This window comes from Manis pentadactyla, chromosome 3 (genome assembly GCF_030020395.1).
Source record: "Manis pentadactyla isolate mManPen7 chromosome 3, mManPen7.hap1, whole genome shotgun sequence".
NCBI classification, from domain to species: domain Eukaryota; kingdom Metazoa; phylum Chordata; class Mammalia; order Pholidota; family Manidae; genus Manis; species Manis pentadactyla.
In genome coordinates this window covers 204,665,834-204,682,838 of record NC_080021.1, presented here as the reverse complement: position 1 = coordinate 204,682,838, position 17,005 = coordinate 204,665,834, and the positions used below count along the sequence as shown (strand labels likewise).

At 44.3% G+C, this 17,005-nt stretch overlaps 1 protein-coding gene across 4 annotated transcripts in view; it reads left to right on the top strand.

Moving 5' to 3' along the window:
• ASTN2 (astrotactin 2) overlaps window positions 1-17,005 on the top strand; it is an 821,466-nt gene that overhangs the window by 354,263 nt on the left and 450,198 nt on the right. For all 4 annotated transcript variants that reach the window (XM_036915513.2, XM_057498978.1, XM_036915512.2 and 1 more), the window contains exon 7: window positions 2,079-2,246. In XM_036915513.2, coding sequence (XP_036771408.2) covers window positions 2,079-2,246 — 168 coding nt within the window. The remainder of the gene's footprint in view (window positions 1-2,078; window positions 2,247-17,005) is intronic.

Below are 17,005 nucleotides of genomic sequence, written 5' to 3'. Positions count from 1 at the left end.
CCTGGGACACAATTCAATATCTATCCCTCAGTCTTTAGTGAGAATAAATACAAGATTTATCCTTTTAAACAGCATGACTGTGCTTTTTAAAAGAAAAATCTGTAGTTGATAACTGGTGCTCGGTGCCTTGCACAAGGACCCACGTGATGTGTTTCTGCTCGGGCTTAGTTCCAGGGGGGGAAATATGGCTTTGCAGACAGATTTGCATATCTTCCCTTGCCAGAAATTTGAAATATGGAATCCATCAGACTTCTCTTTGGCTTTAGCTGCCAAGGATTTTAAGGCCAACTTCAAATGTGGTCATTTCCTTATCTCTGAGCCTGAAGCCTGATGCTATCTACTCCATGTGCTTTTCATACAGACTCTTTTTTCATCCTCCCCCAAAATGACATCGTCCACTGTGCTTTAACTTAGGAACTCGTTCTATAAGACGATATAAATCATAACATTTGTGTGAGTTGGAGAGTATTGCCTGCTTATGCCCTTACCCTTTTCAGGGAATCTTAGACCCCACCAGAGCAGCCCCATAAGACTGATGGGGTCCTGCGTCCCTGGCCGTGGCCCCTTGGATCAGAGCTGGGCACCAGAGCCAAGAGGAGCCCAGCCACTGGGCAGCCAGCATGTCCGATGTGACCTGGCAGAGAATTGCCATCAAACCCATGTGATGCCTATTAACTGCGTCTCTCTTGGAAAATGTAAACTGCATACATAGAAAGATTTTGTTGGTTGATAGTAAAATAGAGAAGAGCAAATGTGGAGAGGTCAAGTCATGTTCATTTTGAGGCAATTTAAGATCTCCTGCTACTGAGATCTCTAGATCTTCCATAAATCTAGAACCACTTGCCTGGTCCAGCTTTGTGGAGCCTGATCCTATTTAAACTCTTTTTTTCTTTCCTCTGTGCAATTTTACCTTGGCTATATTGTTACATCTGTACACTAACAATTTATATCCATATGTCCCCACCCTGAATGGACTTCCGTTTCTTGTCTCCCCAAAAAATGTGTATGTTTACATATGTAATCCATGTATGTATGTGTGTATGTAGGGGTGTGTGTGTGTGTGTGTGTGTGTGTGTGTGTGTGTAAAGAGGAGGGTTTTAGAGCATAGATTGCAAAGCTTGGGTCTTTTGTTTGACCTACACAAGCTTTCAAGAACAAATGCAAGCCATGATTTCCAAATTGGTTGATTACAGTCAAATTCTGAATTTTCAGCTTCTCCTGAAGTTCTTACACCACTGGCCTCTAGACCCACTGGGCAGAGCTGGCTAGAGCTGGGTCTCAGCGGCTCCATTTTGATAGAAGCTGCAGGGCCTCATTCACCCCAGATGCCGTCTCCCCCTACTGCTTCCCAGCATTACAGCATTTTCCAACGTACAAGTGATGTTTTTTTCCTTAGCAGGGCTAGAGATTTCTTTGAATCTCCCTCTAATAGAAGTAAAACAAAAACAAAAACAAAAAAATGAGTTAGGCCAGGATGCTACTTTCCTCACACTCAGGCGGTTTCTCCCATCGATAGAACCCAGCCACTCGGGGCCCCGTGGGAATTACCCTGTTCCGGGCAGATGCCTGGGTGACAGCGACATCAGCTGTTTTTTTCTTTTATATTGTATTATTTAATATTTCACTAAATAAGACAGGTCATGCACTGGCTAAGCAGTTTTTCTGCATTCGTTTATTTCATTTTCACAACAGTGAGGTAGGTTCCATTGATATTCCTATTTATAGATGATGTAATCGGGGGCCAGAGAAATTGAGGGGCTTGTCCAAAGTCAATGGCTGGTAAGGGCAGGTCCAGGATTTGAGCCCAACTTGCTCTCAGGCTTAAGGGCCTCTTAACCCCTAGGCTAACCTATCCCTTGTGTCTGATTTCCCGCTGTCTCTACTGGCTGCTGATACCATGACTGACACATGGCAAATGCCCTGTAAATGTGGATAGACAAGTGAAGACAGGGGACTGGGGTCAGTTGATGGCTTTTATGCACCTGTCCATGTTCCTGGCCTGCAACATCATCAGTGAGTCACATCTGTACCCTGAAATTGGAGAGAAAGTAGCTGTCTTTCTTTCTGTTTGCCTACAGGGAGCAGCTTTGTGGTGAGTGAAGGAAGCTACCTGGACATCTCCGACTGGTTAAACCCGGCCAAGCTGTCCCTGTATTACCAGATCAACGCCACCTCCCCGTGGGTGAGGGACCTCTGTGGACAGAGGACAACAGATGCCTGTGAGCAGCTCTGTGACCCAGAAACTGGTGAGCCATTGGGGCAGGGCTGGGCAGAAGTGGGAGGATTGGGGTTGAAAGATGGTCTGCAATCTGTACCTGAAGACTTATGGCTTCTGAGTGATTGACAAGGGGCTTTGTGTAAAGGTCCATCAGTCTCATTGGTGGTTAAACTACATGTTGCCATTGCCTGATAAGGGAGAAAATCCTCATAAAACCACAGAATCTCAGAGTTAGAAAGGACCACAGACAGCATCCTGTCCAAATTCAGCAAAGCCAAGTGTCTGAATGTTATCAGACACCTGTGAGCTCACTTCCTATCTACCTCTCACTAGCTGGGTGTTTGTGATCATTTTTCCAGCTTTATTGGTATATAGTTGATAGATAACTTTGTGTGAGTTTAAGGTGTACAATGTGATGTTTTAATACACACATATAGTACAAAGTGATTACTCCAATAAGGTTTATTTAGACCTCCATCACCTCACATACTTATTTTGTGTGTGTATATATGTGTGATGATGATATCTGAGATCTACTCTCTTAGCAACTTCCAAATCTGTGTATAATACTGTAATTGTCAACTGTTCACCATGCTATATGTGATCCCCAGAACTTATTCATCTGAAACGGGGAGATGTTGATCACAGAGTATAAACTCACTGGGTCTTTTTTACCAACATGCTTCCTCTCTCTGAGAGCCAAAGAAATAGCATCTAACTTGCAAGCCTACTGATAGGATTAAATGAGATAATGCATGGAAAGCTCCTAGGATAGTCATTTATTCATTCATTCAGCAGATATTTACTGAGTAGCCAGGCACTTTTCTAGGCATCGAGGATACAGCAGTGAACAAAATAGGCAACATCTCTGCCCTAAGTAAGCTTCTATCCTAGGAAAACATTAAATCTGCACTAACAAGGTGGCCACTAGCCACATGTGAGTATTTACACTTGAATTGATTAAAATTAAATAAACATAATATTCATTTCCCTGGTCCCATAATTCAGGTGCTCTATAGCTATGTGTGACTCATGCCTACCTCTCGGACAACCCAGATGTAGACCATGAGCATCGTTGCTGGAAGTTCTGGGCAGCCCTGCAGTAGGCCAACAGGCCCATAGATACACTCCGTCAGGTGATATGAACAGGGGAGAGCACAGAGCACATGGAAGGCTAAGCTGCAGTGGGAGTGGAGCTGTTATTTCATAGAGAGATGCAGAGAAAGCTTCTCTGAGAAGGTGACCTTTGAGCAGGCACCTCAGGATGCAGGTGGGGGAAGCCACACTCTGTGTGGGAGAAAAGCATCCTAGGCAGACGTAACCACAGGGCCCCACTTTGCGGCAGGAATGCCAGAACTTGCTGTTGGTTCAGCGCGGGCAGGGATACAGTGTGGTTGAGGGCAGTGGGAGGTGGGAGGAGGTGGGAGGAGTAGGAGGCTCACTTGGAAAGCAGAAGGTTGGGTGGTTGGGGGTGTTACAGGACATGGTACAGATGATGAGGACTTCGGGTTTTATTCTGAGCGAGTTGGGAAGTCTTGGGAGGATTCTAAGCAAAGGAGCGACATGGTCTGACCTACATTTTAACTGGGACACTCCCCCCGCTGTGTGGCAAATGGGCCCAGGTCAGTCAAGGACACTTTTATTCTAATGCAGGCAAGAGTTGGCTTGGACCCCAGGGGTAAGGGAGGAAGATGGTGAGAAATGGTCAAATTCTGGGTATATTTAAAGTGTAGATTTGACAGAACTTGCTATTGGGTATGGAAGGTGAACAATAAAGAGGAATCAAAGGTCCCAAATTGTTCAGTCTGAACAAGCAGATGAATAGACTAATCATCTACTGAGTGGGAGGAAGGTATAGGCGGGTCAGGGTTGAGATGAGCAGGATATAAGTTCTAGAGGACTACTCAACATCAGGTAGAGATGGAAAATAGGCATTGGGAACCAAATGTCAAATTTAAAGAAGAGGTCTTAGCTGCAGATAAAAATTTGTAAATCTATAGCATATAGATGATATCTAAACCCAGGAGGCACCACCTTACTTACCATAAATGCTTAGTAAATGGACAATATCTTATTCCTGGGTGTTGGTATGAGTTAATGGTAGTGACTAATACACACACATAGGGAAGTAGCATTAGGGAGAAGAAGAGATTTGCCAAGGTCACAGAGCCAGTTAGAAATGAAGCTGGTACGAGAACCCCAGTTCTTCCTGCCCCTGATCTGTGCCCTTCCCTACATTTTACATTGGGACATATTCTTTATAACTTCATCCCTCTCTCCATGAACATGAGTCTGGCCTGGAAAACTCATTGCACAGATGCGCAGAGCTGAGGGGTCTCCATGGTCCAGGTCAGGGGTGTGCTCCCTCTTTCCAAGTTCTCTTCCACTCCTTCCTCAGGCAGTTCAGGAGTAAGGAGAAGCCTCTCCAGGCTAACCCCTGTGTCTCTGCAGAGCCAGGCAAGGATCTGGCTTTCTAGCCACCATTCCTTCTTATCTTTGAATTGGCAGCCTGGTCAGAGACATATTTGCCACCTTTACGCAGGCCGGCTGGGGAAGCTGTTTGGAAAATGCAGTACAGCTCCTGTGTACCACTTGACCAGACAGATGAACCTTCCTTCTCTTAATTGCAACATTTAGGGTTTAGGGCACTGTCTGCCTAAGCAACACCCTTTTACCTGCAACACACGCACACACACACACACATGCACGCACATTATGGATTATCCTCACCCAACAGCCAGGGGAGCCCTTGTGGGATTATGTGCCTCTGAATCTGGTCCTATAGGTTCTCCTTTTTTCCTCTCCTCTTTCCTTAAATAAGAGGCAACATTATTGGTGGGAGGGAACAGAAGCAACCCCCTTCTATGCCTCCCTGTAGGAAGCTCCAGCTAGGGAGAGTGGTGAGTGCCTGAGGGTCTGACCGCTGGTTTACCAGATGACCTGTCTTCAGCTGCAAGTTCATGGTTTCTGACTATCTTTTCCATTAGCTGCAGGCTTGAGGGCATAAATCCAAACAGTGGGTCATCCCGGGAGCAGACATGTGTGAGCCAGTTTTGAAAACGATCAGCTCTCCTACCAAAATCCCCTGGAATTTCTCACCCCTACACACACTCATTAGAGCTGAAAATTTTAGTAGAATCCACCGCGCTGACTTTCTTTGCTGGGCCGCTGGCGATATTAATGCCCAGAGAAGAAAGGTGAGGATGGCAGTTGCAGAGCCAGAATTCAGACTGAGAAGCCTGTGCTCCTAACCAGTGCTTCTCAAGCCTTAGTAGGTCTCCAGGGAAGCCTGAGATTCTGCGTTTCTAAAACTGCCAGCTATTGCTGATGCTTCTGACTCCAGGACTACCCTAGGTGCCACAAGGCTCTAAGCTCCCTTCCTCTCAAATAGTCCTCTCCTGTTCTGTACAAACAGTGAAAGGTCCACCTGCCATATGTGTTAACTTATGTAGTCTGACAAAACTGTGCTCACTTCTTCCATGTCTTTTTCTGCCTCTGTTACCACACACCATGGGCTCTAGGCACAGATACTTGCGTTCCCTGGAGGCACCATGCCCTCTCATGTCTAATCCTTCCCTGGGCTGTTTCTTCCTCCTTAAAATGCCTTTATCCTCCTTTTAATGGGACACCAGGGTCTCCCTATTTCCATTTCATTCAGCCCAAACATCCTCCTAGAGACATTGCTGACTCGCCATCTCCAGCCATCACTCAACTGAGGGGTCCTCTGTGCTCATAGCCTCTGAGCTTCCCTACGTCACAGTTTTGGGCCCTGTGCAGCCCTTGTCTGGATCTTTCACCAGGCTATAAACATTGTTAGGGGCTGGGGTAAGGGGGATTCTAAGCATGTGTCTTGTTCATGTCTGCATCTTTAAAACTTAGCATGATGCTGATGTATAATTAATGCACAGAAATTGAAAGGAGGGAGCAAGGAAAGAGATTCTCTCCCCATCCTCCTTGAAATAATTTGACCTGCCAATTTTTAATTTGTTCCTCCATGTCCACTTCCATATGAATTTAGATTAAATATTTTCTAGCTCTAGAGAAATTGGATTGCCAAGAATTGTCCAGTAGCCAGACCAGGCGGGACCCTAGCCTTCCACTCCCACTCGGCCACCCCTCCAAGAGCATCCCCATTTGCATTCTCCAGGCTGCTCCTGCTCGCAGCAGTTCCCCCAAACACTCCACGCAAAGGTTTGCCTTCTGACTAGAGTTCAGGCTCCTCCCTCTTCCTGAAATATCTTCCATCCTTTAATTGTCTACTTTCCAAAATCCTATTCACTTAATTACCTCATTTCCTCTTAGAATGAATGACTTCTACAGTATCATCAAGAGTTTTGTGTTGACTAAAAATTTGATTAAAACCTGACTTATTGTTTGGCAACTTGTCTGTCCAGCTAAAATGTTAGCTCCCTAAAGCCACAGACTATATTCTTCCCCCTCAGTGCCCAGCAAAGCACCTTCCTCCTACAAGTCACTCAAGGCATAAATGGATGAGAGTGTCTACAGGTAGGCAGTAGAAACGGGAACACGAGATCCCTGAATGTATTTTCATGGGGCTTGACTCAGATCCACTTTGCAAAATTTATTTCAACTTGTTAGACTCAATTCAACAAAGATTTTCTTAATTCCACGACTTGTAAGCCTTATCTGTTACATATTACGGGAAACCACAGACAAATTGGACAATGTTCCTGCCTTCATAGATTTCACATTTTCACAGAGATAAAAATAATATGTTCATATATAGCTATTCTAAAAGACACAGTGTGGAAAAAATCTAGCATAGACATCAACAAAGTACTAATGCCTGGAGAAAGGGGAGAAATGTATTCTAGATGGGGCTTTTCAGGAGATACGTCATGGAAAGGATGACCTTTTAGCTGAGCCTTGTAGAATCGGTAGGGAGGAAGAGTGGGAAGGTGCTTTTGCAGAGGGATCTTCATGATTGAAGTAAAGATGAAGAAAGTTGAGAATGATGCCAGGAGCCAGCGAGCAGTGTAGTGGAGCTGCATATGGAGAACATGGTGTATGTAAGGAAGAGACGTAGGGGAGTGGCAGGGATGGAGTTGGAAAGGTAAGATGAGGAGAACCCATAGAAAGGTAAGGATCTGAAGAATCTGAGAATCCCAAGCGGTTTAGTAAGACAATGCTGCCCACTGAAAAAGGAGAACTGCCCTTCACATCTGTCCGGTTTCTTTGGGGTACATCTAAGTATACAAGGAAAGAATGGCGCCTCCCCTCTTTTGCCTTCCATTAGGAATTTGATTTTGGGGGGAGCCATGGAAAGACTAAACCCCCAAACCCTGTACATATTCAGGTCTTAGACCTGTCAAAAGTGGCATAGTCTCCCTTAAATAAATCCTTCTTTCTGTTGGTGGGGTCTGCGGGACTGAGCAAAGTCTTGGAGTCCAAGTGTTGTTCATCATGCTTTAAAGCTTTATTGGATGTATCAGTGAGAAGGTGATTTCTCCCAACGGATCAGGAAGGAGGAAGATAATGGGGAGATTAGTGCTGCTGAAGAATATAGAATTTCCATGTTGCATAGATGACCTGGCCATGTACTCCTGGCTGTGTGCCCACAGCCCAGATCAGGAGTATTTTTCCAGGGATTTCAACAATTAGTACCACCCACATGGTTGATTATGGAACTGGACCTGTGATGTGCTGGAGCTGGCTTGTATGAACTCATGAGAGTTGATTGTTTTCATATCTTCCCAACTGTTTGTTCAGTTAGATGGCATAAATTGCTTGGAAATTGGCTACGTGAGGGTATTTATACCAACAAAATGGTCAGTGTTACAAATCATGGCTTATTTCCTTTGGAAAGCCCATCATGAAACATGTACCATCCTAACAGTAGACGGGATGAGAACAAATCAATCCAGGACCAAGGGCCTCCGTGAAGACTTAGACAAGGCTTGGAAATGTTGCCAGAGGATGGCATTGTTTCTTCCCAGAATAGACTGCCATAACTTTTCATCTCTCTAAAGATAGAAAGTGAACATTCAAGGACTGCTAGCTATAGTCCCATAAAGTGTAGCATCAAACAGGCCAAATGATCAGGCTTCGACTCTGAAGAATATCATCATAAGTATATCTTCATGTAAAAGAGCTTTATTAAAGTTCTGCTCATGTGTGGTGTCATGCTAAATTACATATACATAATCTTTGACAATATGGCCTCAAACTACGTGAAGTGAGTAACAGCAGAACACTAGTTCCTTTAATCACTCATTCATTCATCTATTTACTCATTCAAGCATTTAGTGAACCGGAGTTAAAGTAGAATATCATTTGGAGTCAGAACCAGATTCAAATCCTTGCTTCTCTGCTTACTGGTCATAGGGCATTGGGCAAGTCATTTTACATAGTGAAGATTCACTTCTGATGTATGTAAAAATAAGGAGAATAATTCCTGTTTTGTAAGGTTGTGAGAATGAGATGAAAAACATGACATTGAATGTAATTAGTAGTAACTAATATATAGTGGGCACTCAACACATAGCATCTACTGTTATTCTTACAATCAGTCATGCCGTCACTAGTACCTTCACCTAATTCAATAAATATTTCAATTAATTTAGTAAATGAGACACCTTTAATCCAGCAGTACACAACTGTGTTAGAGTCTGTGAGAAGAAAATAAAATATAGTTCCTGCTCAATAGGAACTGGCCACCTAATAGGGAAACTTACTGTAACCTGGGAATTCCTATCTGCTGGCCTTTCTTTTAGTACTTGTGTGACTTTTAAACTTGTGCAATGAAAAAAGTGACAGGCTTTCAATCCTAGTGCCAGCTTGCCACAGATTTGCCATTTGGTATGCCGCACACAGTGAACTTCATATTCCTTTTCTTCAACAAAGAGGTCAGTGAAACCATACTTTTATTCACTGAAGGGCCCTAGCGATCATCTAGTTTTATCTAATGAGGAGACTGAGGGCCACTGAGGCTAAGCAGGTTGCCCAGCGTCAGCCAATAAGGTAGTGTCAAGACACGAATTGCAACCCTGAATAATTCCTAAGATATTTTCCAGCCCAAATTCATGTTTCTATGACCTTTTAAGCACTAATAACTTGGAGCATAAATATGATTGAAACAATTTGTAAATGGCGTTTAGAGAAGATTGAATTTTCTTTTCAAATTGGTATGAACTTCAGTCATGTTTGCTATCATATCCAGTTTATTTTCATGTCTTCAGCAGCCATTTTTCATTTGCATTTGGATATGAAATGAGAATACAGCATGTATAGCTCTATCTTATATATGTCTTATATTGTGATAACTATTTCTAATGCTTATAGATTGTTTCCATTGTTTGCTCAACTGTGTGTTATTAATGTTAAAAGGGACACAAGGACTTCATGAAGTTATAAAGTCCAAGAATTCAGATGGAAAACGTCCCTGTGTTGAAGGAGATTATAACATGGGGGGAGTGTTTCTAGGTGATGCAGCAGATATGTAGAGTTTAAGTTGGATAGTGAATAGGTGAGATGTGCCATTAAATAAACTGAAATTTATCTGAGAGAGTCAGCCTTCTGGCAGACCAGAGAGGAGAGATTTGTGTATGAGTGCCTAAGTTTCGAAAGACTTGGCCTTTGCTCATCTTGTTTATTGCTGAGTCTAAGGAACTGAAACAGTTCCTGCATTAACACATCATTTCTTGAATGAATGAATGAATGAATGAATGAGAGAGAGAGAGAGAGACAGAGTAACAAGTTTTCTGGTGTCAGGATGATGGAGAGTCCTTAGGGTCCTGACAATAGTATTTTGGGTAAGTGTGTTTTTGTGAAAGACTTTTATATAAAACAGGTAACTCTTTTCTCAGATTCTCCTTTTTCCTTGAGCTGGGTGCCACTCGTCTTTCCTGAAATCAAATAAAGCAAGTTCTATCCTTTATCTGTTTAGGATTAGCCTATGTACAACTATGCTGGTACTCCAATGGACCTCAACTGGAAAAATCAGTCCTCCATGAAGTGATTCATTCTGACCTTCAGAATCCATAATGTTCTCTACCTTACCATTCCTTGGTCCTGAACTTTACTAGAAAACCTGAATTAAACAAAACTTATTTAAATGGGTTGTCAGTTAATAAACCCCCTGCCTTATTATTCAGACATGCAAGATAATGGAATCAAACATTTCAAAATCATTCCCAACAAAAGCTGTTCAAACAACAACAAAAAAACAAACCAAAGTTTTTCTGCTTAAATTCCATGAAAGGAGTGTTAATAATAGAAGATGATTTATTTCATCAGATTGATCAATTTGATGGAGATTCACTCTGTAGATATAGCAGATGGGGTGTTGGACAATGACCATCTGTACCTTGCCATTAAGAGAGATATGGTGGAGTTTTGGTGAGACATGAAGAGGTACATGAATACTGGAGTAACAACAGCATCTGTAATTTATTGTGCACTTGTTGAGCATCAGACATCATGTTGTGATTTCATATAACTATCTTAGTCTTCATAACACCCCTATGTAGTTCTTGTTGCCTCCATCTGCCATACAAGAACCTGTGTCTTAATGTAGTTGCTTGGCATTCATAAGGTCATGTATTTACTAAGTATCACAGCTGGGATTTGGACCCAGACTGAGTGTCAAACTACTGTGTTAAGGAGTCAATATGCGAGGCATTTGTTTAGCACTGAGACGAGAGGCATTCCAGCATTTGCTCTTTGATAGGTATTTGCAGAAAATTCTCAGAGGCAGACATGAGTCCTTTGGACAAAGAATTTAAAGAATAAGTTGACTTGAAAAAATGAAAGGGCCCAATTTGACTGGGGACAAGGGAAAAATGCAGAATTGAGAGGTGAAACGGTGACAGCATTTATGAGTTGCAGGGAAACTGTTTTATATCTCTGTTTGGGAGTCTCACTGTAGTTGATTTAAATGTGTCATAAAATGTTATGTTGTAGAAGAGGGTTGCGGTCCTGTGAAAAGAGACAATCTGTGTCAAAGAGGAGGTCATAAAATTTCAGAGAGTCCACAACAGCAAGCAACAGGACTGACTGTTTGAACTAGGAAGGACAGGAAGGTTAGAATGGGCTACAAAAGAGACCGTGAGAACTTTTCCTTATTGGGAACTTGCCAGCCCCACTGAAAATCCATGGCAACCTGTGCTTCTGAACTTAAAAGAAAGAGGTTGTGAGAAATCTGAAGTCTCATAACACTGCATATAGGAAGGTGACTTATGGTATCTCTGATTATTATCTCTGGGGCAAAGGTACCAAAAAGTAGGAGAACTCTCAGCATTTAAGACTAGATTTCATCATCAAAAATACTACCTATTGGCACTTAAATTAGAGGCTATATTTAACTGTGTTCAATAGTTTAAAATGAAAATACATTGGGGTCTCTAAAAATGCTATATGTCCTACTACAAGCATACCTCATTTTATTGCCCTTGGCTTAATTGTGCTTTTTAGATATTGTATATTTTTATAAATGGAGGGTGTGTGGCAACCCTGTGTTAAGCAAGTCTATTGGTGCCATTTTTCCAACCACATTTGCGTATTTCCTATCTCTGTGTCACATTTTGGTATATCTTGCAATATTTTAAACTTTTTTATTATTGCTGTTACGGTGATTTGCAGTCAGTGATTATGACTCACTGAAAGCTCAGGTAACGGTTAGCATTTTTTTTAGCAATAAAGTACTTTTTAATTAAGTTATATACATTGGCTTTTTTTAAGACCTAATGCTATTGCACATGTAAGAGCCTATTGTATCGTGTAAATATAACTTTTATAGTCACTGGGAAACCTGAGGCTGCAGCAGAATTCTGAGCTAAGGACTGCTGTCATCTAACTTCTATTTTAAGAGGATCACTCTGACCACTCTATTGAGAAAAAATATAAAAGAACAGAGACAGGAGTGGTAGCAAGAAGGCCACTTAACAGACTACTGTGATAATCCAGGCCAGGGATGACGGTGGCTTGGGCCAGGGCCGTCGCTGTGGGGGAGGGGAGAAGTGATTAGGATCCAGATACTGCATTTCCTTCATTGCAGTTATTTGGTGAGCACCAATCATGTGCCCGGCATTGTGCCCAGTACTGGGGAGAGTGAGCAACGGAAGTTTCCATCTCTGCCCCTTGGAGCCTTCTGTCAGATGAGTTGGTTTTGTACTTTGACATCAGAAATGAAGAATCCAGGTGCTATGTCCCCTACTTACAGATAAACTCCAGGACTGCTTTCACACTGTCCCTAAAGAAAGGACCACAGAGAGGAGGATCCTGTCCGGTCTGCTTGGGCTGTCATGACAAATTATCATAGACTGGGTGGCTTAAGCAACAAGAACTTATTTCTCGCACTGCTTGAAACTGGGAAGTCCAGCTTCGAGATACCACTGAGTTGGTTCCTGGCTTGTTGGCCAACTTCTCAACTCCTCCCTGTGTCCCCACAGGGCCTTTCCTTGGTGTGTGTGTACAGAGAGGGAGTGTGGTCTCTCTCCCCTCCACCTCCTCTAAGACCACTGATCCTGTCATGAGGTCCCACTCCCACAGCCACATGACCTCCCATGGGTCCCACCCCCAAATACCATCCCATTAGGGGTTAGGGCTTCGACATATAAATGTAGGGGGACAAAAAACATTCAGCCCGTAACAGACACCAGTGACCTACGGTGAGAGGAGAAGGGAGACAGGGACACAAACATGTGATGCGAGGATGGGCTGAGTAGCTTTGCTGAGCACTGTGCCCAGTGGCACCGGCGCTAATACGAGGCAGGTAAAGATCCTCAGGCACAAAGTCTAAGGAGGTACTCATTCTTCAGCATCAGGCCTGAACTTGCATAACCCTCAGTGTCCCCTTAAACTTGGGAAACGACCAGTATTAATTCACGACACGGCCTCCAACCCTCCTCCTGAGAAGCCTTTGAAGACTCTCCTGCATGGGCAGGTGGGGAGGGTCAAAGGGCAAAGAGGTCCAGGGCTGGGGAAGGACCATGCAGACCATCCAGTCCGTCCTCCTCCTTCAACAGCTGGCGAGGTGGAAGTTCAGGCAGGGTCCGTGTCCCTCAGGAAGTTATTTAGTGGCAGAGCGGAGGTCTCCTGACTCCCTTGCTGATGCTTGATTTCTCTACCTTTTAAGAACAGCTGAAGCTGTCAGGCTATTTCATCCTTGGAATGTAAACTCCCCCACTGCAGCCCGAACTAGTGTCTTCAGGAGTCTTTTACAATGTGGAAAGGCGGCGTCCACATCCGAGAGGGCTTTCAAACTTGCCTTCCAGGCTTATAATCAAATCCACTCATTCATGCAAATATGTGTTTCAGGGCAGGACGTTGGAGGCATGGCAGGTTCCCCATAATCTTTGTCGTTAATGTCTTTCTTTCACAAACATCGACTGAGCCCCAAGAATGAGTCCATCACCAGGGAGGGAGGCAGAAGAGACGCTGCCAACGTCCTCCGGTTGCTCATGATCGAGCTGCCTTCCTGGTGGGCTCTGCTGTGTTTTTAGAGAGGCAGTCACAGCAAAATGGAGAGAGTCGAAGCACTGAAGTCAGATAGACTTGGGTTACAATCTAACTATTGGTGTGGTTTTGAGCAAATTGTTTCATTTTCCCCAAGCCTCAATTTCTTGCTCTTTCTCATCAGAGGAAAAGGTATTCACCTTTGTAGGTGATTTTGACAATTGCAATTTGTGCGAAGTACCTGCTACATTATATGGCAAATGCATGTGTTCAACAAATGGGAATTATTGAATCAGGGATAAAATGAACCCCTAGTGTTGACAATGCTTAACCCGCAAAAAGACTTAATCACGATGGAATGGCAGGCTTGATGACAGATTTCTGAGCAGAAGGGGCTTCCACAAAACCATTGAAAACACAGCACTTAGCGATAGCACTAGTTTTTTCTAGTTTTCTGATACCAAATACAGGGACAACCCACTGCAGCACACCGTCCCTTCTCCTCTCTCTTGAGTGAAGGCAGCTTTCATTTCAATGTGGATGATTACAGGTCTCTGAATAGGAGGGGTGTGTGTGTGTATGTTGCATGTGTTTGTATGTATCTGTCTGTCCCAGCCTTTTGGTCACAGTATCAAGTGGTCTCTAAGTTAAAATTTCACTGGATGGGGTGGGGAGGTATATGGATTTTGTGCTGGTCATACCAACACTAGCCCTCAGGACAGAGCATCCAGGAATTTAAATTGCTCCATGCAAATAGGCTAGGCCAGGTGGCCTTACCCTGTATGGCGTGAATGGGCTGCAGTCTCTCAAATGGCCAAAAAGGGACAGAGCAGCAAGGCCCGACTCCCTAGTGAAGGCTGGTGCAAGCCACTTGGACACATGTTGCTTAATTTTAATGATTCATGATGATTCTCCATCATATACAAGCAAATGTACCGTAAAAGTGTTTTATAAAAGAATGTGTGTCTTAGTAATGGGAACCTAGACGTTCTGCAATTAAATCACTGCTAGAAAGTCGGGGGTGGGGGAGGGCTGTGGCATGCACCTCAGACGGGGGCATGGAGAGCAGGATGGATGGGAAGGGAAGAGAGAAGAGGGAAAGGAAATAAGGAACATGATGGAGCAAGAAGAGCAGAGGGGTATGGAATTAACCCAGAAGGGAAGCCATTCTTTGCTCCAGGAACCATGACCTGTCCTGCCAGTCCTCTCTGATGCAGTCTTCACATTACCCCTTTAAGAAGAGACTGTCCTTCTTGTCTCTTTGTGGGTGAGGAAGTGAAGGCAGGCCCTGGGCCTCTGACTCAAACTCACGTTCTGGTTCGCGGCAGATGCTCTAAGGAAAGGGAGGCATAGAGATGGACACACAGACAGTAAGAAATGTAGAGCACACACAGAAAGCGAAGACAAGCAGAACCCAAAGAGAGAAACTGAGGCAGTGACTGAAACACAAAGACTGAGAAATTCACAGAGAGACAGAGATTGGGGCTGAGGGACCATGAAACAGAGACAAGGAGGAGCAGTGGGGGTTGAAGGGACAAGAACACGGAGATGGATATAATCAGACATGAGACTAGCAAGGTGAAACCTAGCTGGGCTCGGCTGAACATACACACTATGTAAAGCGGTATATAATGTCCCAGATGGAAGGAAGCGCAAATGCAGCTCCAGTTTCCCTGGGAAGCTAGCTGTGACCCTGGCCATCTGCCTCTAGCTGAGGCTGAGGTCACTCTGAGGAAGGGACCCTTCTGGCACAGAGTGCAGATGTCACATGCTCTCCACAGCTTCTCTCATTTTCTCCCAATTCCCAACCAGACAAAGGCAAAGGTCTCTTTGTGTGCCTAGAACCCCCCGCTCGATGGTGTGGATGGTGTGGGCAGGACACATCCATGTGGCCCATTGTACTCAGCAAACATCTGGAAAATCATTAGTCTTTTTGCTTTAATTTTATAAATGAAACTTGATTTTAAACTCACAAAGATAGCTGATGCTTGAGGAAAAAGAAAACACAAATGCATCTCTTGTGGAGCAGAGAACTCTTTTGCAAAATGAATAATTCTGCTCTGCTTAATTTACTTTGTATATTTCTCTATGCTGTTCAGGTTTTGTGCAAGCAGGGAACAACTGCATTATGAATGATCGTGTGTTCTGAGTGGAATAAGCATATATTTTATCCTCATTGCCCCCCTGAGAGGACAGGGCTTATGTTCCCCATCATCTCGGGGAGAAGAATAAAGGCTCAGAGAGGTGAAGGGACCTGGGCAAGGCCAGCCAGCGGCTGGTGGGGAAGTGGAGCTGCCGGGGCCCCTGGCGTTGGCAGCCACATAGCCTGATCTCATCTGCATCCCTGGCAATTCCCACAGAGGTGTGCTAGGTGGCCAGGTAGAGCCATCACGGTGGGTCATTTTGAGTGAGACTCTGGTCACACTGAACTCCTTCATCTTGCGTGGTATAGGGGCTCTGACTCCAGAGTCAAGAAGAGCAGAGTTTGAATCCTGACCCTGTTGGCTTTCTCGCTGTGTGGACAGGACTTTTCACTCCTGCGGGTTTCAGTTTCCTCATCTGCACAATCAGGACATTGGCACCTGCTTCATAGAGCAGTTGGGTGGATGAGAGGTGAAAATGTGGATCAGACTTTACAGCTTGCTTAACAAGATCCATCAGCATCTCTTAGCCTTTCCCTTTTCCCAATTTATAACTGAGGGTTCCAGGATAAGAACTATGGTCAGGTAAGAACACTGAGGCAGCCAGGTCCCTAATAATAACCATCACAACAGCAGGCCATGTTGATGGAGCCCAGTCCGGGGGTAGAGCATTCTTGAGGCAGGCTGATCAACCTCACTGTAGAACTGAGGAAACTAAGTTGTCCAGAGACAAGAAATTGTGCAAAGTCATGGAGCCATTGGGTGGCAAATGCAGAGTTCAAACCCTGTTCTGGCCCCACCACCTGTCTTCTCTGCTTCAGACTGCCTTTCTGGGCACCATGGTTGCATTCAGCCTTTGAATGACTGTGTTTGTAGAGAGGACATGGGGGTCTCCTGGGGCTGTTCCCCATACCTGTAGAACAAGAGTGGGCTCCTTAGTGCCTGCTAAGCCCTCTGGCTCTGCTGGTCCAGCATATTTACCGTTTGCGCTGTGACCTCCCTTAGTGCCCATCTGTTCCCCTGTCTGGAGGTTCTTACTTTACCTGAGAGACAGGCTGTCCAGCTGGGGCTACAGCCCTATCTCTGGAGCCAGGCTGGCTAGACTCCCATCCTGGCTCTGGCACTCTAAGCTTTGTGACCTTAGGCAAGCAAGGTACTTAATCCCTCTGGGCCTCAGTCTCCTCATCTGTAAGATGGGGTTGAAAATAGGACTTACTTCCTGAACTCATTG